The sequence below is a fragment of the Leopardus geoffroyi genome, chromosome B3 (assembly GCF_018350155.1).
Source record: "Leopardus geoffroyi isolate Oge1 chromosome B3, O.geoffroyi_Oge1_pat1.0, whole genome shotgun sequence".
In the NCBI taxonomy this organism is placed as follows: domain Eukaryota; kingdom Metazoa; phylum Chordata; class Mammalia; order Carnivora; family Felidae; genus Leopardus; species Leopardus geoffroyi.
The window spans coordinates 38,282,973-38,299,218 of record NC_059337.1 but is presented as its reverse complement, the minus strand read 5'-3'; the positions used below and the strand labels follow the sequence as shown (position 1 = coordinate 38,299,218).

Here is a 16,246-nt window from a genome sequence, read left to right as displayed (position 1 = left end):
CTTAACTGACTGAGCCACCCGGGCACTCCTACTTTTCTGTATTTTTAAAACTAATATTTCAAAAATTTGCCAAAACAAAACACTTCGTTGTTTTGGTCTGGGTCTCCCCATCTCTGCCTGTGACCTTGACTGACCTAACACCGTGGCCCCTCCTTATGGACTCTGACTCGGCCAGCACCCCGCATATTTGCGACACCAAGTCTTGCAGCACCAAACCAAGAAGAAATGGGGGTGCGGCAGTAGTGGGAGGAGGAGGCGGGGAGAACACCCAGTGGCCCCCTGGTTTCTATCCCACTTGACGTCGTGCCCGTAAACCCTGGCTCCGTTTTCCAGCCCTCTGGGCCTCTTCCCCAGAAGCAGCAACAGAGGCCTTCCCGTGCAGCAGAGGAGAACATCCCTGGCTGAGAGGAGAGCTCATTGTCAGAGCATTTACGTAACTGCTTGCTCGAATTGCAGAGGCAATTTAAAAATAATTCCTGTCCATCTGGAATGGATTTAAGAGATGAAGGAAAAGTGAATGATATAAACCTATGGAATGTTTCAGAAAAATGCACTGGGGAGGGAAAGGTACAGGATGGGGAACGAAGCCATCCCTGTAAAGCAGGGCGCCTGCGAGGTCTGCTGCCTCAGGAGGAGCCCTGCAGGTCTGCTGAGTGAATTTGTGTAGTAGTAGCTGTAGTAACAGCTCGTACTTATCGGGCGCTTAGTGTGGGTGGCACAACAGCCCTGGGAGGTAGGTATTACTGTTACCCCATCTTTCAGACGAAGAAACTGAGGCTCAGAGCGTGAGTAACTGGATGGAGGCCCATGGCTAGTCCGTGGCAGAGGCCGTCGTTGAGACTTACCCCTGCCCTCGCCCCTGGTCATCTCCCTCCTCTAGCTTGAGGAACCCTTGTTTTCCCGGGTGTGGGTTTAGGCTTGGGCTCTGGGTCCTGTTTGTCTGGTGAGGCTGGTGGAGAGGCAGCCCCTCCGAGCATCGGCTCAGCTCTGCCTCCTCTGCTGGCCTCAGCTGGCCCTGGGGCCAGACGCTGGGCTGGCCTGACCCACATCTCTGTAGGGCGAGGCGTGCGGCTGTACTACATCGGAGGGGAGGTCTTCGCCGAGTGCCTCAGTGACAGCGCCATCTTTGTCCAGTCTCCCAACTGTAACCAGCGCTACGGCTGGCACCCAGCCACCGTCTGCAAGATCCCGCCAGGTAAGGGCTCTCACCCCTACCCTGCCCCGATGGCCTCTCTAGCCCCGGTGCATGCCTGGGAGAGGTTTCTGCTTTCTTACCTTGTCTCCTCCTCGCTTTTTGCGTTGCCAGCCCGGAGGTGCCTCGCTGGGGTGTTCTCTGTGGCTTCCGATCTTGCTGTGCTCTCCTTGACCCTCCAAGGAGCAGACGCAGCCTCTGAAGGATCTGCCTCTGATCTGTGGGTATCTGCTTGTTGCCTCGTGCGCACAGATGCTCGGGCATTATGCTTTCTTCTTTCATTGCACAAACTCACACAGCATGTGGGCACGGTGCCAGGTGCTTGGGGGAGACGGAGGGGTGCAGGAGGCCCTGCTGCTGTCCCCACAGACCTTAAAAGACCAGCTGAGTATATAAGACAAAGACACAAATGAGTTTAATACAAGGAAGGGTGCTGAGCACCAAAGGAGCAGCTCAGATAAGGTGCTCCTGGATCCGGGGGGTCGGGGGGGGAGGACTCATTAAAATTTTTTTTTTAATGTTTATTTTTGAGAGAGAGAGAGACAGACAGACAGAATGGGAGCAGGGGAGGGACAGAGAGAGAGGGAGACACAGAATCTGAAGCAGGCTCCAGGCTCTGTCAGCACAGTGCCAGGCACGGACCCACGGACTGTGAGATCATGACCTGAGCCTAAGTCAGACGCTCAACCGACTGACCCACCCAGGCGCCCCATGGCGGAAACTTATTTAACTGCTGAGATGGACTGGGGAGAGCTTCGTGGAGAAGGCATTCAGGCGTTGAAGGCTGAGTAGACAAAGGGGTGGTGGGGACCATGAGGGCATTCCAGGCAGAGGGAACAAAAGCCCAGAGGCAACGGAGAGTAAGGCACATATGGATGGTACCCTGGCTGGAGGAGAGGCCACATAAGAGACAGGAAATGTTTAGAAAGTATGATGGGACCAGACCACAGAAGGTGGTCATGACAAAGTTTTACTTTTATTCTCTGGAACTCTTGAGGGTTTTCTGAGTGGGGCTGAAAACCCCGCTGACGGGGCGGGGGAGGGGGGGTGTTGACGACTCCCACCTATGCTCCAAGAAAGGCGGCACCCCAGGGGATGGCTTGCAAGGGGCCGTGGCTGTGCAGCAACACCCGAGGAAGACCGACCCATCAGGGCTTCTTGAGTTAGGAAACCAAGGCTGAGCGTCCCGGCCTGAGGGCCCTGCTCACAGGCACGCAGTCCCTGGGCTTGCTGCTGGCAGAAGGCAGACTGTGACTGGCTAGTCCTGTGTATGGCACATGTGTGGCATATGTCTTCCTGTCTGCAAGGCAGCAGATGATAGCGGAGCGATGGGTTTTGGGCAATGTCAGCTTAAGAATGCCAGGAGGTCTGGGGCACCAGAGGACTGCGTGGCTCAGTCGGTTAAGTGTCTGACTCTTGATTTTGGCTCAGGCCGTGATCTCACAGTTTCATGGGTTTGAGCCCCATGCCAGGCTCTGTGCTGACAGGGCAGAGCCTGCTTCAGATCCTCTGTCTCCCTCTTTCTTTGCCCCTCCCCCACTTTGCTCAAAACAAACCTAAAAAAAAAAAAAAAGAATGCAGAAGGTCTGAAATAACAGTACTCTACATTTCCAGGGCATTGTGTGGTTGTGTTCCCAGAATACATTTATATCTTTGTTCTTAGTCCTTTCCAGTCATTCTGGCTCCTTAGGAGACAAGTTCAGAGAGGTCAAGCCACCTGACCAAAGGCACAGCTAGTAAGTGGCTGAGCCAGGATGAGGCTAGAACTGTGTGACTCCCGAGCCTCGTGCTCCTCTGCTTCTTGGCTCAGTTGGGAGCCAAAACCCACTTTCTGCCCTGTGTCCCCACACATCTCCTTGGAGAAAAAACGAGAACAGAAAGGTCCGTCATGTTCTTGGCATTGTGGTCATTCCTTTCCCCAACCCTCCTCCCATCTTTTGGTGAGGGCTGAGTTGGCTGTGGTGGGGTTTGTTGGCTCATAGAAGATCAGAGACACGGGCTAACGACAAGAAAGTGACCAGCCCAGAGTCATACAGCAAAATTAGGTGCCCAGTGTTGCCCTGCTAATAAGTGTCACCTTAGCTCACCTTTTGGGCTTTTCTAGCATGTTGCTGTTGTCTTTATTTTTCTGACACATTCCAGGCACTCAGGTGGTAGGACCTCCGGAGATTTATTATAGACTTCATTTGTGCCTATCTCTGGTTTTACTGCCTGGAGGGTTAGACACACATCCTCACTTCGTTGCAGATGTCACTCTGACCCAGCCACGTGCCCAAAGGCCAAAATGCGGCCCGGATCTCTTGTTCCTTCCTGGCCCCAGGTGGACTCACTAGGGAAGCCTGGGTGGAACCTGGGCCCCTCTGTTAGTGGCCTTTCATCTGGCCTACACTCCTGTCACGGCCTCCCCTTCCCCGGGTGCTCAGCCGTGCCCCACGCAGCCATGGATATTCTGGCTTGGGTCCTTTGTGTCTCTGGTCCCTGGCTTCCTGCCTTGGCCCTTTTGCCCAGGACGAGGCCCACCTCTCTAGGCCATCTCTCTTGTTCTTGGTGGCCCGCTTTATGGTCTTCCTCAGTGTTCCGTGGCTCTCGGAGCTGGAGCCTACAGGCCAGGGTTTCACCCACCCCCACGGGTCAGCTGCACCTCCCCACTGAGATGGGGATGGCTTCAAGGCCAAGGACCAAGTCGGCCTATCCCTAGCACGGTGTGGAGTGTGTGGCTGGCGCATGGAATGGCCGCCCTGTCACACTTCGGCCGTGTGAGTTCCACCGTCTGGGTGCCCGGGGGGTGGCTTTAGCCAGGCGTGGGGGCACGGGACACGGATGTGCTCCATCCCCACGAGCGCTGTTTTCCCTCTCTCGGCAGGATGCAACCTGAAGATCTTCAACAACCAGGAGTTTGCCGCCCTCCTGGCTCAGTCTGTCAACCAGGGCTTCGAGGCAGTCTACCAGCTGACCCGGATGTGCACCATCCGCATGAGCTTCGTCAAAGGCTGGGGAGCAGAGTACAGGTCAGGTCGGGGGCACGCGTCATGGGGGAGACTCAGACGGCAGAGCTAGGCCAGCCCTCGCCCCAGAGACCAGAGACCAAGGATGAGGAGGAGCTGGGCACTGTTCGCCCGGTGCTGCGACCACATGTTCCGTTTCCTCCTCACCACAACCCTGGGCGGGGACGCTGGCATCACCCCCGGCACACAGATGAGGGAACGAAGGCCTAGGCAGGGAAAGTGACTTGCCTGAGGTCACGTTGTTAGTGGAAAGGCGGAGCCCAGAGCCTCGTGGCTTCTTCCTCATTGTGTGTTTGGGGCAGACAGTTTTAGGACCACTCTTCCCAGGGAGTTAAGTTGTCCTCCCCTCCTTCCCTCCTCTGGGGTTCTGTCTTTGACTCGAGGGACCCTGAGGATCTAGGGTATTAAAATTTGAGAAGCAGCTAGAAGAGATGTGGGAAGTCAGAAAGGAACATAGTTTCCTTGTTCAGAAAAGAAATGATTTTTTTTTCTTTCAGAATTTTAGATATTGCTTTAAACATGGCACCGGTCAGTTCTACCTGATCTGCTCTATTGAATCTGTCACACCATCCTGGCTTGGGTTTAGAGAATCCTGTCCCTTTTCTTGCTCCACCTAGACGGGAGGTGTGTGCCAGGGCTGTGTGCCTCTCCTGCCCTGCGCCGCCCCTGCCCAGCCCCCGGCTTCCCCGGCAGACGCAGAGGTGCCCACACGTCAGCTGGGGCCAGTGCCTTGCAAGTGACTCCCCCCTTCTCTTCATTTTTCCAGATGTTTGGAATCCATTTTGTTTTGTAGTCATTGTGCACCCTGGCCAAGCCCATTTCAATATTGGCTCTGTGCCACCGTTTATAATGAAATCCAGATGAGCATGACTTATGGAAAGTCAGATCCTCGTTAGAGGATGGCGGTCCGTAAAATCTTCTTCCATTTACCGTATTTTAGCTGCTGTTGCCTGTGTCTGCCCCATAGTGCCAGGAAGCACAGCACCTTGGTCCGTGGGGTCTCTGTGAAACCCAGGATGAGTGACCAATTGAGCAACCCAAGTGGTCGGGCCTCTCAGCAGAACTTACGGCCCAGTTATGACAGCCTAAGGGAACTAGCCAAGGCCCGAAGACCCAGCCCGAAGAGAGATTTAGCCCACCTTTTAGCCCTGGCTGAAACCATTTACAGAACAAGGATGAAGGGTTATAAAAGGAGTATTTTTTTAGTGGGGGAGGGAGATACTTAGATGGCTGCCAGTGGGAGAGAGCCCACGAGAGGTGCTTTCACTCCCTCCTACACCCACACGTGCGTCCAGAGGACCACACTCAGGCACTGTAGGTCAGAGAGGCACCTCAGCATCCACAGGCACATCTCTCCACCTCTACTCGGGTGAAGCGTCGGCCAGGCAAGGAGGGTGGTGGCCTTAGGCTAGCAGCCGTCTGCCTAGCGCGGCACTATGGCTCCCCAGCCCCGAGTGCGGGGAAGAGGCCCCTTGGTGGCGGAGGAAGCCGTTCCCGGGGGACACTGTGTCACCAGGCGAGACGTACTGCCAGCACACCCGGTCCTGTACGGCCCTCCGCATCACTGCCACCTGGCAGCCCTGAGGAGCAGCCTAACAGGCGGGTGCGGCCCCTTCCCAGAACGGTCTTGCCCTCCTCCTGCCTCTCGGGCCAAAGAGTAAGGTTTCATCCATCCTGTAAGATGACCAAAAGCAGGGAAGGCCCAGGGCCCAGGCCTCTCACCTCCAGCTGGCACCCGCACCTCCGGCCTCAGCAAGATAGCCTTTGCTCACTGGAGGCCGTTGGGAGCTCGCCTGCGGGCTGCGTCATCAACCAGCCTGAATTTAGACAAAGTGCTTTGGGGAAACGAAACGTGTGGTGTGCCTTGGTTTTTTCCAGTAATTGTTCCATGGCTCGCTCTGCTCGTAAGATTTTCCAAAATAAGTCCATAGATGGGAATTATATCAGCACATTGGGAACTGATGGCCTGTGGACTCTGTCGGCGCCTTGCGAAAAACACCCCTCGATCAGACAGACACGCGTCATCATGGCCTGCTGGGGCCCAGGGGTTCCCGTTCAGGACAGATGGGACCGAGGGAGACCTTTGCTCAGGCTGGAAGTTCTTCAGCGGGCGGCCGGGGGGCTGACACAGGCAGAGGTGGGCAAGTGCGATACCCTAAAATTTGCCTTACACGTTTAACCCTTGAAGGGCTACCTCCTTTCCCAGCAAGAGAACCTGATTTACTCAAGGCTCTTCCTGGCTGGAGGAGTATGGCTTGGCCGTCTCCAATAACAGTTAGTGGGATCTCCTCTAGGGCAGGATCTAGCAAGGTGCCTTGGATATGTCTCTGGCTTTGGGAGGAAGACTCTCATGAAAGCAGGCAGAGGTGTTTTGACTTGTATGTGTGTCTTTCCGGACAATTTTGACATCTCCCACCCCACCCCTTTGTCTGTGTCTTGCAGGAGACAGACAGTGACCAGCACCCCCTGCTGGATTGAGCTGCACCTGAATGGGCCGTTGCAGTGGCTTGACAAGGTCCTCACCCAGATGGGCTCCCCAAGCATCCGCTGTTCCAGTGTGTCTTAGAGACATTGGGTGTGAAGGGGGAGGGTGGGAAGGGACGGGCTTGGGGGAAGAAGGCCGTGTAGGACGTGGAGAAAATTGGAACTCAACTCACTATTGTCAATGAAGAAGTTTTTCTCCCTCAATCAAGGCGGCACCAGCCTGTTTTCCAAAACACAAAAGCAAACCCAGAGATGGATCTTAGGAACAGCTGTGCCTGCTGAACACATTTGCCCTTTGGCCCCAGTTTGGAGGGCAAGAAATGGCTTCTGCTCTGGTGGCATGAGCAAACAGGTAGTATTTCACCACTTGCCCCCTCCTCCCAGCCTCCTTCTGTTTCAATGACCGCAATCTAGGATGTCACTGTCCAACGGGAAATGGCCCTCGTTTCCGGACTGGAGTGTGAAACTCACCTTGGGTGTTCTAGGTAGAGTAGAGCCTGCAGGGCCACGAGCAAACCTCATGCCTGGCCCTCTGGCACTTTTAACAAAGGCTTCAACTGAGCCTTCCTGAGCTCCAGCACTCCGGCAGACCCTGCACCCCGGGAGCTGGACTGACTTGTGGCGGGGAGGGGGCTCGTCTGTCTCCTCTCCTCTCCGAGCGGATGGATACGTGTGAGCCGGTGTGTTCAGAGCATGCACACAGGCACAGTGGGGAAAGCTGGTGAGACACCTCCTCTCTCAAATTTGTCCTCACTTTGAACGGGTGGGAGATCTGCCGGGGCTTCTGCAACGTATAGAACATCTTCTCACGTTGATCTCAGAGATGTGAATTACACAAAGTGCTCACACAAAGCAGGAGGCAGCGGTCGCATCGCAGTGTTTGAGCATGGGTCTCCAGTCATCTGTAAGAGCTCGCTTGCTATCCTTCTGCATCCGGCTATCTCGGTTTACGTAGTCAGTTGCGCTAATTAAATGAGCTTTATCGTATGCTCGTTTAAATGTTTATTTTATATTAAAAAAAAAAATCCTGGTTGGCACACTGACTGGGAAACCAGCGTGGGGCCCAGCAACCTCTCTCTCAAGGTGAAGCTGTTCCAGGTTTTGTTGAGAAGACACCTGCCAGCAGCACTTTTGGAAACTGAAATTAACAGAAGCAAATTCACCAGAAGGGAAAAATCTCAGGCCAACACAGGCAAATGAAAAGGGCTATTAAAACTGTTTTTTCTTTTTTTTTTTTTTGTTTTACACCTTTGAAAACTGCAGGCTTGGTGCACAGAGGTCTGTCATCCTCCCCCTGGGATGTAAGATTATCTAGCTCACAGTAGAGGATCATCAGTGACGACTATAGCAGCTATATTGTATAATAAGTACTGTTCCCAGTGGCAATTAGTGAGAAAATGGTTATAAATTATTGCAACTGGAAAAAAAAAAAAAAGCTCTCCTTTTTACTGGCCTTTTGCAGAATCCAGCAGACAGAATTGCCACTTGCAATTGGTACTTTATTCCTTGTTGCTGTTTTTGTATGAAATGACTTATCCCGTATTTTTGCATGGATTTCTACCAGGAAAAGTGAAGGGATTTCCTATGGAAGTCCCGTCTTCTTCCAGGTGAAGGGGAGAAAGTGTATACTTCTGGCAGGTAAAAACCTCAAATGTGATGACATTTCTGATGCCTTACGGAGATGTTGGGGGCTTCCTGGTGCCTCCCCGGCAGGATCCTAATGCCTCTGCAGCTCTAGCCTTATGGTTTCCAGGTAGGAGAGCTGCTGTCCAAGCTCCCTGAGGACACAGGAAGAGATGGGAGGAGCACCTTGCCAGACCTACGCTTCGCTTTTCCCGGGGCTTGTTGACACAGAACCCAGAGACCACACAAAAGCCCTGTTGACCTGAGAGGGTCAAATACTGCAGGTTGGAAGTTTGCCTGCTGTGCAATGATCTGTGGACTGCTTCTTCCAGGAAGCTCTGAACCTCCTGGATGTGCATTCACGCTCCGGGTCAGGTCTGAGACTCATGGTGTGGAATATCCCATTTTGGCCTCTGCTGGTGCAATCGTGCCCTTCCTAAGAGCCAGGGCGGCGGTTCCCGAGGGCCTGAGTCTCCACCTGCTCCATGATCCTCTGAGGACTTCCTATGGCACACAGCTGTCCTCCAGTTACTCGGGAACTAGCTTCAGGTACAGCACAACCTCGGCGACCCAGTGGCTATGCATGGATGGGGTCTTACAACCCATGATGTTCAGAGCTGAAGGCTACTTTTAGGAGGCATGAAGTTTTAGTTTTGTGTTTCTCCAAAAGCTCACTCGGCCCCTCTTCTTTATAGACTGCTCCTTGGAGGAGGATGTGAGAGGAAAATGTAGGTAAGTCCCCCTCTGGACGAAATTCAGTCCTACCCAGAGGTGAAGACCCTTCCCGTCACAGAGGCTGCCTAGGTGCTTTGGGCTTGTGTAATATTAGCGTCCTTCCTTTAAGTCACAAAGCTTGTTTTCTGAATTTGAAGAACCCGTTGTCTGAATGGCATTTACACGTTAAAATCTTTTTAAAGGACAGTTGAAGGGGGGCAAGAGAAAACAGGGCAGTCTAGTGGGGGTGGAGGGCAGGTTTAAGCGTAGGTGTCTGGGCTCCCCTCCAAGTTGTCTTCACCTTGTGGCTCGTGCTGCCGCTGACCCGAGCCACCAGCACCGGGGTGGAGATCCTCGGCTGCACCCCAGACCCCCCGAGCCAACGTCTGTTCTCTTCCCTTTCCTCCCCCACCCCCCTTCCTAACTTTATTTAGTAACTTTGGTCCTTCCAGCACAAGCAAACGTAGGTAGCTGCCCCAGCAGGTTCGGGTTACAGGCCTGTGCTGGAACATCATCTCAGTTGGCCACTTTCCTGGCAGGCTGTAGACGATCTGACATTTTGAGACGAGCCTAGAGTCAGGAGCGGGGACTTTGACTCTTAGGAAGCACACACGAGGGCAAGGCTGCTGGCAGACTTTCCCGTCATCCTGATGTTGTCTTTTTTGGTTTTTTTTTTTTGACCGTGGTGATAATTTTTTTTTAATCATTAACGTATTGGAATGAGCTGTAGCACGTTACCTTGTGCTTAGTTTTTTTTCTCCATCTTCCTTTGGCTCCCTAGTGCTTGGACATATTCCAGGGCTAAGTGCTTTTACTCAGAGCGCAGGAAAAGGCTTTCTTTAGGTAGTATGTGCATGCATGTATGTAGTCTGGGCAGAAGGCAGATAGGGTTTCATCCTTAGCCCCAAGCTGCCCTTTCTGAAGCTCCGGGAAGGTCTCCGTAGGGCCAGGTCTCGCCTCAGGCCGCTCTCTGAAGTCCTTAAAAGGAGAGGGAGGAAAAGGAATCAGGGGACTGTTTCCAAGGGGGTTACTGGTACCAAGAGCGGGCATGAGTTGAGTTCTGGACTCTGTGGGATTTTAAGTGGCAGAGTGGGGAGTTTTCCCCCAAATCTGTGTCTGTCCTCGCTTTACTAGAAGAAAGCCTCAACACAGCTGTGGCATACCATTTTTCTTTTTGTGTCATGAATGTTCCCTTCTAGATCATCCTTTTGAGGAGTATCGGCTACTTCTCAAGAGGGTGGGAAAGCAAAAGCAAAAAAAAAAAAAAAAAAAAAAAGACACAAGAGGATATGGTTCCCACATGACAAGGAGGCATCCCTGGTGGAGGGGTGGCAGTCAGTGGGGAAAGGACTTTTCAGAAACACAGCTCTCACGTAAACTTGCCTATTGTGTGAACTGGATTGAGCAATGCTCTCAGTGATTCTGTAACTTTTTGTTATGCTGAAGTATAATGTACACTCTGGCGTTCTGGTGTTTTTATATTTATGTAATAATTTCTTAAAACCATTCAAGACCGAGAACTATTTAATTTTTTGAAGCAAGTTGGAAAGGTCTCTCCTCCCAAGGACTGACTGTGGCTGGGAAGAGTCGGGGGCCCAGCGGCTCAGCCTCCAGAACCGACCGCCCCCCCAACCCCCGGGCAGGCCACAGGCGAGGCAGCGATCCCGATCCCTGGGGTCCCCTCCAGGCCCTTTGGGGTGGTGAGAACTTGACGCAGAGGGTTAGAGCCAGAGCCCCCTCCCTGCTGCTGTGTCGAGGCGGTCCCGGACTCTGGTGGGGTGTATCAGGGTGGGGGGACAGAGCGGGGAGGCTGTGATTACCTTCCCTTCTCAGCCAGCCTGACCTTTTAATACCTTTGTAAAAAGCATGTATGTATTTATAGTGTTTTAGATTTTTCTAACTTTTGTATCTTAAGAGCAGAGCACCTGTTTAAGCATTGTACCCCTCTTGTTAAAGATCTGTGTCCTCTCTTTCCCCTGTAAGTACCCTTCTAATAAACTTTTCATCGAAAAGCTCCCATGCCAGGAGCTCTGTCTCATTCTTGCAGGGTGGGGAAAAGATTTGAAAGCGAGCCCTCCAACGTCAACAATGGCTCCAGCCCCCCCTTCTTTCTGCCAAAGCCTCTCGTGCTCCCTGGTGGCCCTCCTCCACTCACCGAGGGTGACGTACGTGCAGGGCCAGCAGGGGCCTCTCCCTTGCTTCCCACACCTAAGCAACACACAGTCCGATCGCTGCGTTGGTACCTGGCACTCATTTCCTCTGTACTCGGAAGGCCTAGATGCCACCAGATGAATCCTCCCCCAGGCATGGAGGTAGTTTTAGGTTCATAAAGGTTTTCACCCCTTCCAGCTCTGAGGACTCGGTCAGCACCTGCACAAATACATTTTAAATTCAAAACTCCCAAGGACCGGAAAGACTCGGTTGACTCTTAACACGGGCCCGAATGACGTGGATTAAGAAATAGGATTAAAATGAACAGTTTGGGCGGGGAGGCGATGGCATGGGGCTCGAGTAATCCTTTGGCCGCTTCTACAGCATCTTCTAAGGAACTCCCAAACACCTCCCCTACCAGGAGACAGGCCAGTTTCACAGGTGCGGCCCCTCCGGGCCTATGGATTTGCCCCCCCCCCCCACGAACCGCATCAATTCCTACCTTCAGAATTCCTAGTTCTGCCCTCCTGCCCCTGTCTTCCCCGTGGTTTTAGCCTCTCTTTCTCAGCAGATGACCCCAATCCCACCTCTAGCCCAAACTGTTCCTTCAGACCCACAACTTTAAATTCCAGCTGCCTAGCAAGTGGGCTCCGAACAACGGCCCCAACCCAAATCCTCTTCCGGCGCCCTCCGCACACCCCCAGTTTTTAGCAGCAGCCTCTCCCGGGTCCCTCTCCCCCATCCTCCCGAGTCCCGAACGGCTTGATGCAGCTCTCCCCTGTGCTCTCCACCCCCTGCTGACCAAGCCTCCCTTTTGTAAAGGCCCCACTACCCGGACGTCCTGGCTCTCCTCGGCCCTCACACCGTGTCCTCTTTTTCTTGGGCCTGCGCCTACTTCTTCCGGGTTGGTGTTCCCAGACCACTGGATGCACTCTCGACATTCCTTCCTGAGTGACCTCATCTCCCCACATGATTGCAAGCCACATTAACGCTAATGACTCCCAAATCAGTATTTCTAGCCCAGACGTCAATCCCAGGCTTCGGACTTGCGTCCAACGGCCTGCTGGCTACCGGTGCTCGGGGGTGCCGCAAGTACCTCACACTCGCAACTGGAAACATGGAATTATCGCCGCCCTCATTACACGGCCTCCCTCCCCTCTGGCCTCCAGCCCCAGAAGTCACCAGCACCCCGCACGCCCTAGCAGCCCTGTTTGGCCGTGCCCAGTACGTGAGGTCCTTAGCACCCGGACAACCGCACTAGCTTCCCAACGGCTCCTGGCCTCTTGCCTGCTTTCCCGGAAACGCATCTTCCACGAGCGGCCCTGTGACCCACGTGACTTGAGCCCTCCAGTCCACCGCGTAAACTCCAAAGCCTTTATCACGGGCCACCGGACTCTTGTCACTCGACCCCTATCTAGCTGTCCCAGCTCGCTGGTACAGCCGGCAGCCCAGGGACAAACAGGTGGTATTCCTTACACAGCACACTCCTCTCCATGATGACAAGCCCTCTTCCCAAGTCTGTGCTCCCTGCCCCTTTGCCTAACACACCAGCAGGTCACCTGCAGAACTTTCACAAATGCTGAGACTCAGGTCAGACACCTCCTCCAGGAAGCCATTCGCAAATCTATCACCAGGCTTCCCAACTGAGTGGTAATTGTGTTTGTCTTCCCCTCTAGGCTCTGAGTTCCTTGAGGGCAGCATTTACATCTTATTCTTGTATCCCTGGCTTCTTTGGGCCACCGATTTTAGCTGAATAAATCAATTAGTGCCCACAGCTAGCAGATTCTACCTCGGCAATCCTTTCCATCTACTTCCACCGTGCCCTAAGTCCTTACGTATGGTTGAAGGAATGCCACCAAAATGCAGTTCCTAATTGCCTTTTCTCATAGCTCTTCTAACATCCTCCTGACCTGTGCCCCCCTCATCCAGAGATGGAGGGTAGACGGCAGAATTACCACCCTTCTATTTCTCCATCCACAGCAAAAACCACTAAACACCATGCTGGGTCCACTCTCGGCCTCGGAATCCTTCGCAACACAGCCCTCCAGGCAGGTAGCGCGACTCGATTCGTCTTGGCTAAGACTGCTGCCATTTCCCAGGAATGCAGTTGTGGTTACCGGTCTCTTCCGTGCTAAACCCCTTGGGCTCCTTGATTGCCTCCCAAGTAGGCACTGGTCCCACCAAGTAGTATTTCAAGGCTTTCTCCAAATTCACTCCATCCTTGTGCGCCCCGTTCCTCTCACTGGACCGTGTGGGTTTTCCCGATGCAACCCCTTGCTTTCTCTCCCCGTGCCTCTGGTTCATGCTGCAACTCCCGCTAAGAATCTGCCGCCTCCCCTCACGCTTTGGCTCCAGTTCCACCCTAGCCCCTAGCTCCATCTGAGCACCACTTCCTCCGGTCCGTGGGTCTCCCAAGTGTGGGCCTGGCCGGCAGCATCCGTACCGCACGGGACAGCGAAACGCATTCCCCCAGACCCCGCTGGGGACCTGCTGAACCGAAACTCTGGGCCGGCGCCCTGCGGGGGACTCGCTGTGGGCTCACGTCTGAGAAAGACTGCTCTGAGATGTACCGTATGCTCTCCCCAGCCCACTCTGCCCTCGCCTTCCCACAGCAGGGGAGGCTGGTCCCAACACTTCACATGCTGCCCGGCACTCTAGCTTTCCTGGCCTCGATGCGCTTGCCCCCCGGCCCCCACCCCGCCCCCATCACCTGGGCTGGGTGATGAGCTCCCAGAGAGAACCCACACCCTTACCCAAGTCTGCGGCCTCTGCCACCCCTGCAGAGCCCGGTACCGAGAAGGGGCGCCATCAGGGCCGGACCCTGAATCCTGTTTCAGCGCTTACCTGGGTAAAGGAAAAGGGGACAGCTGCTCTTCCTCAACTCTGACTCTGAAGCCTTCTAACTTCACCACTGGCGACATCCTGAGAGTTCCCCAGAGCGGCTGGATTGGCACAGACCGTGTCCTTGGGCTTCGGATGAAGAGAAGGTTCTCTCTCCCAGACTGAACTGTTTCTATAAAGTTCCTACCCCAGGCCTCCCTTAGTCCACATTTTTGTAGCACTAAAGCCACCTGGTTGATCAGAGAAAAGGGAGAGGCAAAGACGAAAAGCTTTATGTGACCTGTCGCCGCCTCCCAGATTTGTGCTTGTGGGGAGAGAGGGTTTGAACCCATCAACAGATAGACACAGATATAAAAGGGTTTTGGAGGAAAATATCTGTTTCCTCCCAGACCTGTGTTCCAAAGATGCAGTAATGGTCACTGGGTCCAGGTTCTGAATCCATACTTTTCCAACAGGAAACAAGGTAGAACCACAAATCATTAAAAGCTGGAACGGGGCTCAGGAGTGTTCCAACAAAAGGCCCACGTTTGTTGCCGTTCCCTCGTGTTAATTCCTCGCTCTGCATGTACATCAGAGAAACACCTCAGAACAGAGCAAGACTCTTCCTATTCTAGAAGAACTTGGCTTTAGTGCTACAAACAAACTCAGAATAAAGACATCTACACTAAGAGCAAGACTCGTGATGTTTATGACGTAGGTGGTGCCAAAGATAAGAAACTGAGCATTTCCACAACCTTTTCTGCAACAGCTTCAATGCCAGAGACGCAAAGATGGATCGCTACCCTAAACCCCGAGTGGAATCTAAATCAAAACGTGAACTTTGCTCTGCACGCTCAGCCTGCTGCTTTTACGAGGCCTACCGATTCTGGGAGAGTTGACCGTCTGGGTGTTTTGTAACCGGTCCTGCAGGAAGGTGGTACACTTGACCAGACTTTTCACTTTCTCTGCCTAGAGTCCTGCGGTAAGATGTGGTCTTTAATGACAGAATGCCATACCTAAATTGCCTGACTGCTTTAAAATCTGGGGTGGGGTGAAGGACGACTTGCACTCGTTACAGAATTCTCTGCAACTCTGTCTCCGTCAATCAGGACGTTCAATGAAGCAGAACCTCTGACCACGCTAGACACATGTTTGCTAAATTTAGCTTTGCATCAGCAGGCGCTCAGAATAGCTCCTGGAGCTCTCATGTTACCCTTAGACAGTGATTCTTTTAAGGCTGCTTCTCCACGGCAGGCCGGAGCAGAGCAAGGGGCACTCCACGTGCTCTCTCGATGGCCATTGTTAAGAAACTGGCCTAAGGTAAGGGAATCCGGTCAGCCACAGCGAAGATGTTCATTCCCACCTCTCCGCCGCGGGAGCAGGAAGTTAGCCATATATCACATTTCACGCGTTACAAGTAGTTTGCAGTTAACGGCCTGACATACTCGATGGTCCTTGAACCACATCCCATATTACTCAGCCGTCCAAGTCTAGCGTCCCTGAATCTCTAGCTTCTCTGAATTAGATGTGGCCAAGTTCTATAAATAGAGAGAAAGCAAACTGGTTCTGTCAATCTTCTCATACTCTGGCAGGATAACATATTTTAAAATTATAAAAATATCTATGTCTTCATCACTCTAAAATTATTACATAACACATGATTTTTGAGGGGAAAAAAAAAAGTTTACTTCTGTCTCTCCCTACCTTCCAACCCTCATGGACCTTCAAATGTTGTGATCATATTCAGCAAACTAGCAAACGTGAATCCAAACCAAAATTAAAGGCCTACTAAGGGCCCAACTCTGTGTTACGCAAATAGAGAATGTTGGAGGTAAAAAAAAACCGAGTCTCTCACTTTAATTCCCGGACAGACAGTCCATAGTAACTGGCGTTGGCACATTCACAGCTCATGTCAGGTTGACTGCAACTTTTACTGCACTATTAGCTTATGATCACTTTTTTTTTTTTTTTTAAATGCTTACTTTTGAGGGAGAGAGAATGTGAGCAGGGGAGAGGCAGAGAGAGGGAGACACAGAATCCAAAGCAGGCTCCAGGCTCTGAACTATCAGCACAGAGCCCAACGCGGGGCTCGAATCCACAAACTGCAAGATCATGACCTGAGCCAAAGTCGGACGTTTAACCAACTAAGCCACCCAGGTGCCCCAGTTCGTGATCACTCTTAGCGTGAGCCTTTAGAAACCACTGGATACTTTTATCCCCGTGTGCCCTGAAAGGGGCCAACAGTCCCAGAAAGCTG

General features: G+C 52.9%; 1 protein-coding gene and 1 long non-coding RNA gene across 6 annotated transcripts in view; one reads left to right on the top strand and one right to left on the bottom strand.

The window, feature by feature from the left end:
* Nucleotides 1–11,033, top strand: part of SMAD3 (SMAD family member 3) — a 118,712-nt gene extending 107,679 nt beyond the window's left edge. For 4 of the 5 annotated variants that reach the window (XM_045449338.1, XM_045449339.1, XM_045449340.1 and 1 more), the window contains 3 exons: nucleotides 1,058–1,195; nucleotides 4,056–4,200; nucleotides 6,640–11,033. In XM_045449338.1, coding sequence (XP_045305294.1) covers nucleotides 1,058–1,195; nucleotides 4,056–4,200; nucleotides 6,640–6,763 — 407 coding nt within the window. In that variant the 3' untranslated portion in view covers nucleotides 6,764–11,033. The remainder of the gene's footprint in view (nucleotides 1–1,057; nucleotides 1,196–4,055; nucleotides 4,201–6,639) is intronic. The other variant, XR_006704602.1, reaches the window with a different exon arrangement.
* On the bottom strand, nucleotides 10,190–16,013 carry LOC123582838. The gene is made up of 2 exons (XR_006704603.1): nucleotides 14,014–16,013; nucleotides 10,190–11,388 (listed from the first exon to the last, which is right to left on the bottom strand). It is a non-coding gene; the product is annotated as an uncharacterized LOC123582838 (long non-coding RNA).
* Nucleotides 16,014–16,246: the final 233 nt, after the last annotated feature.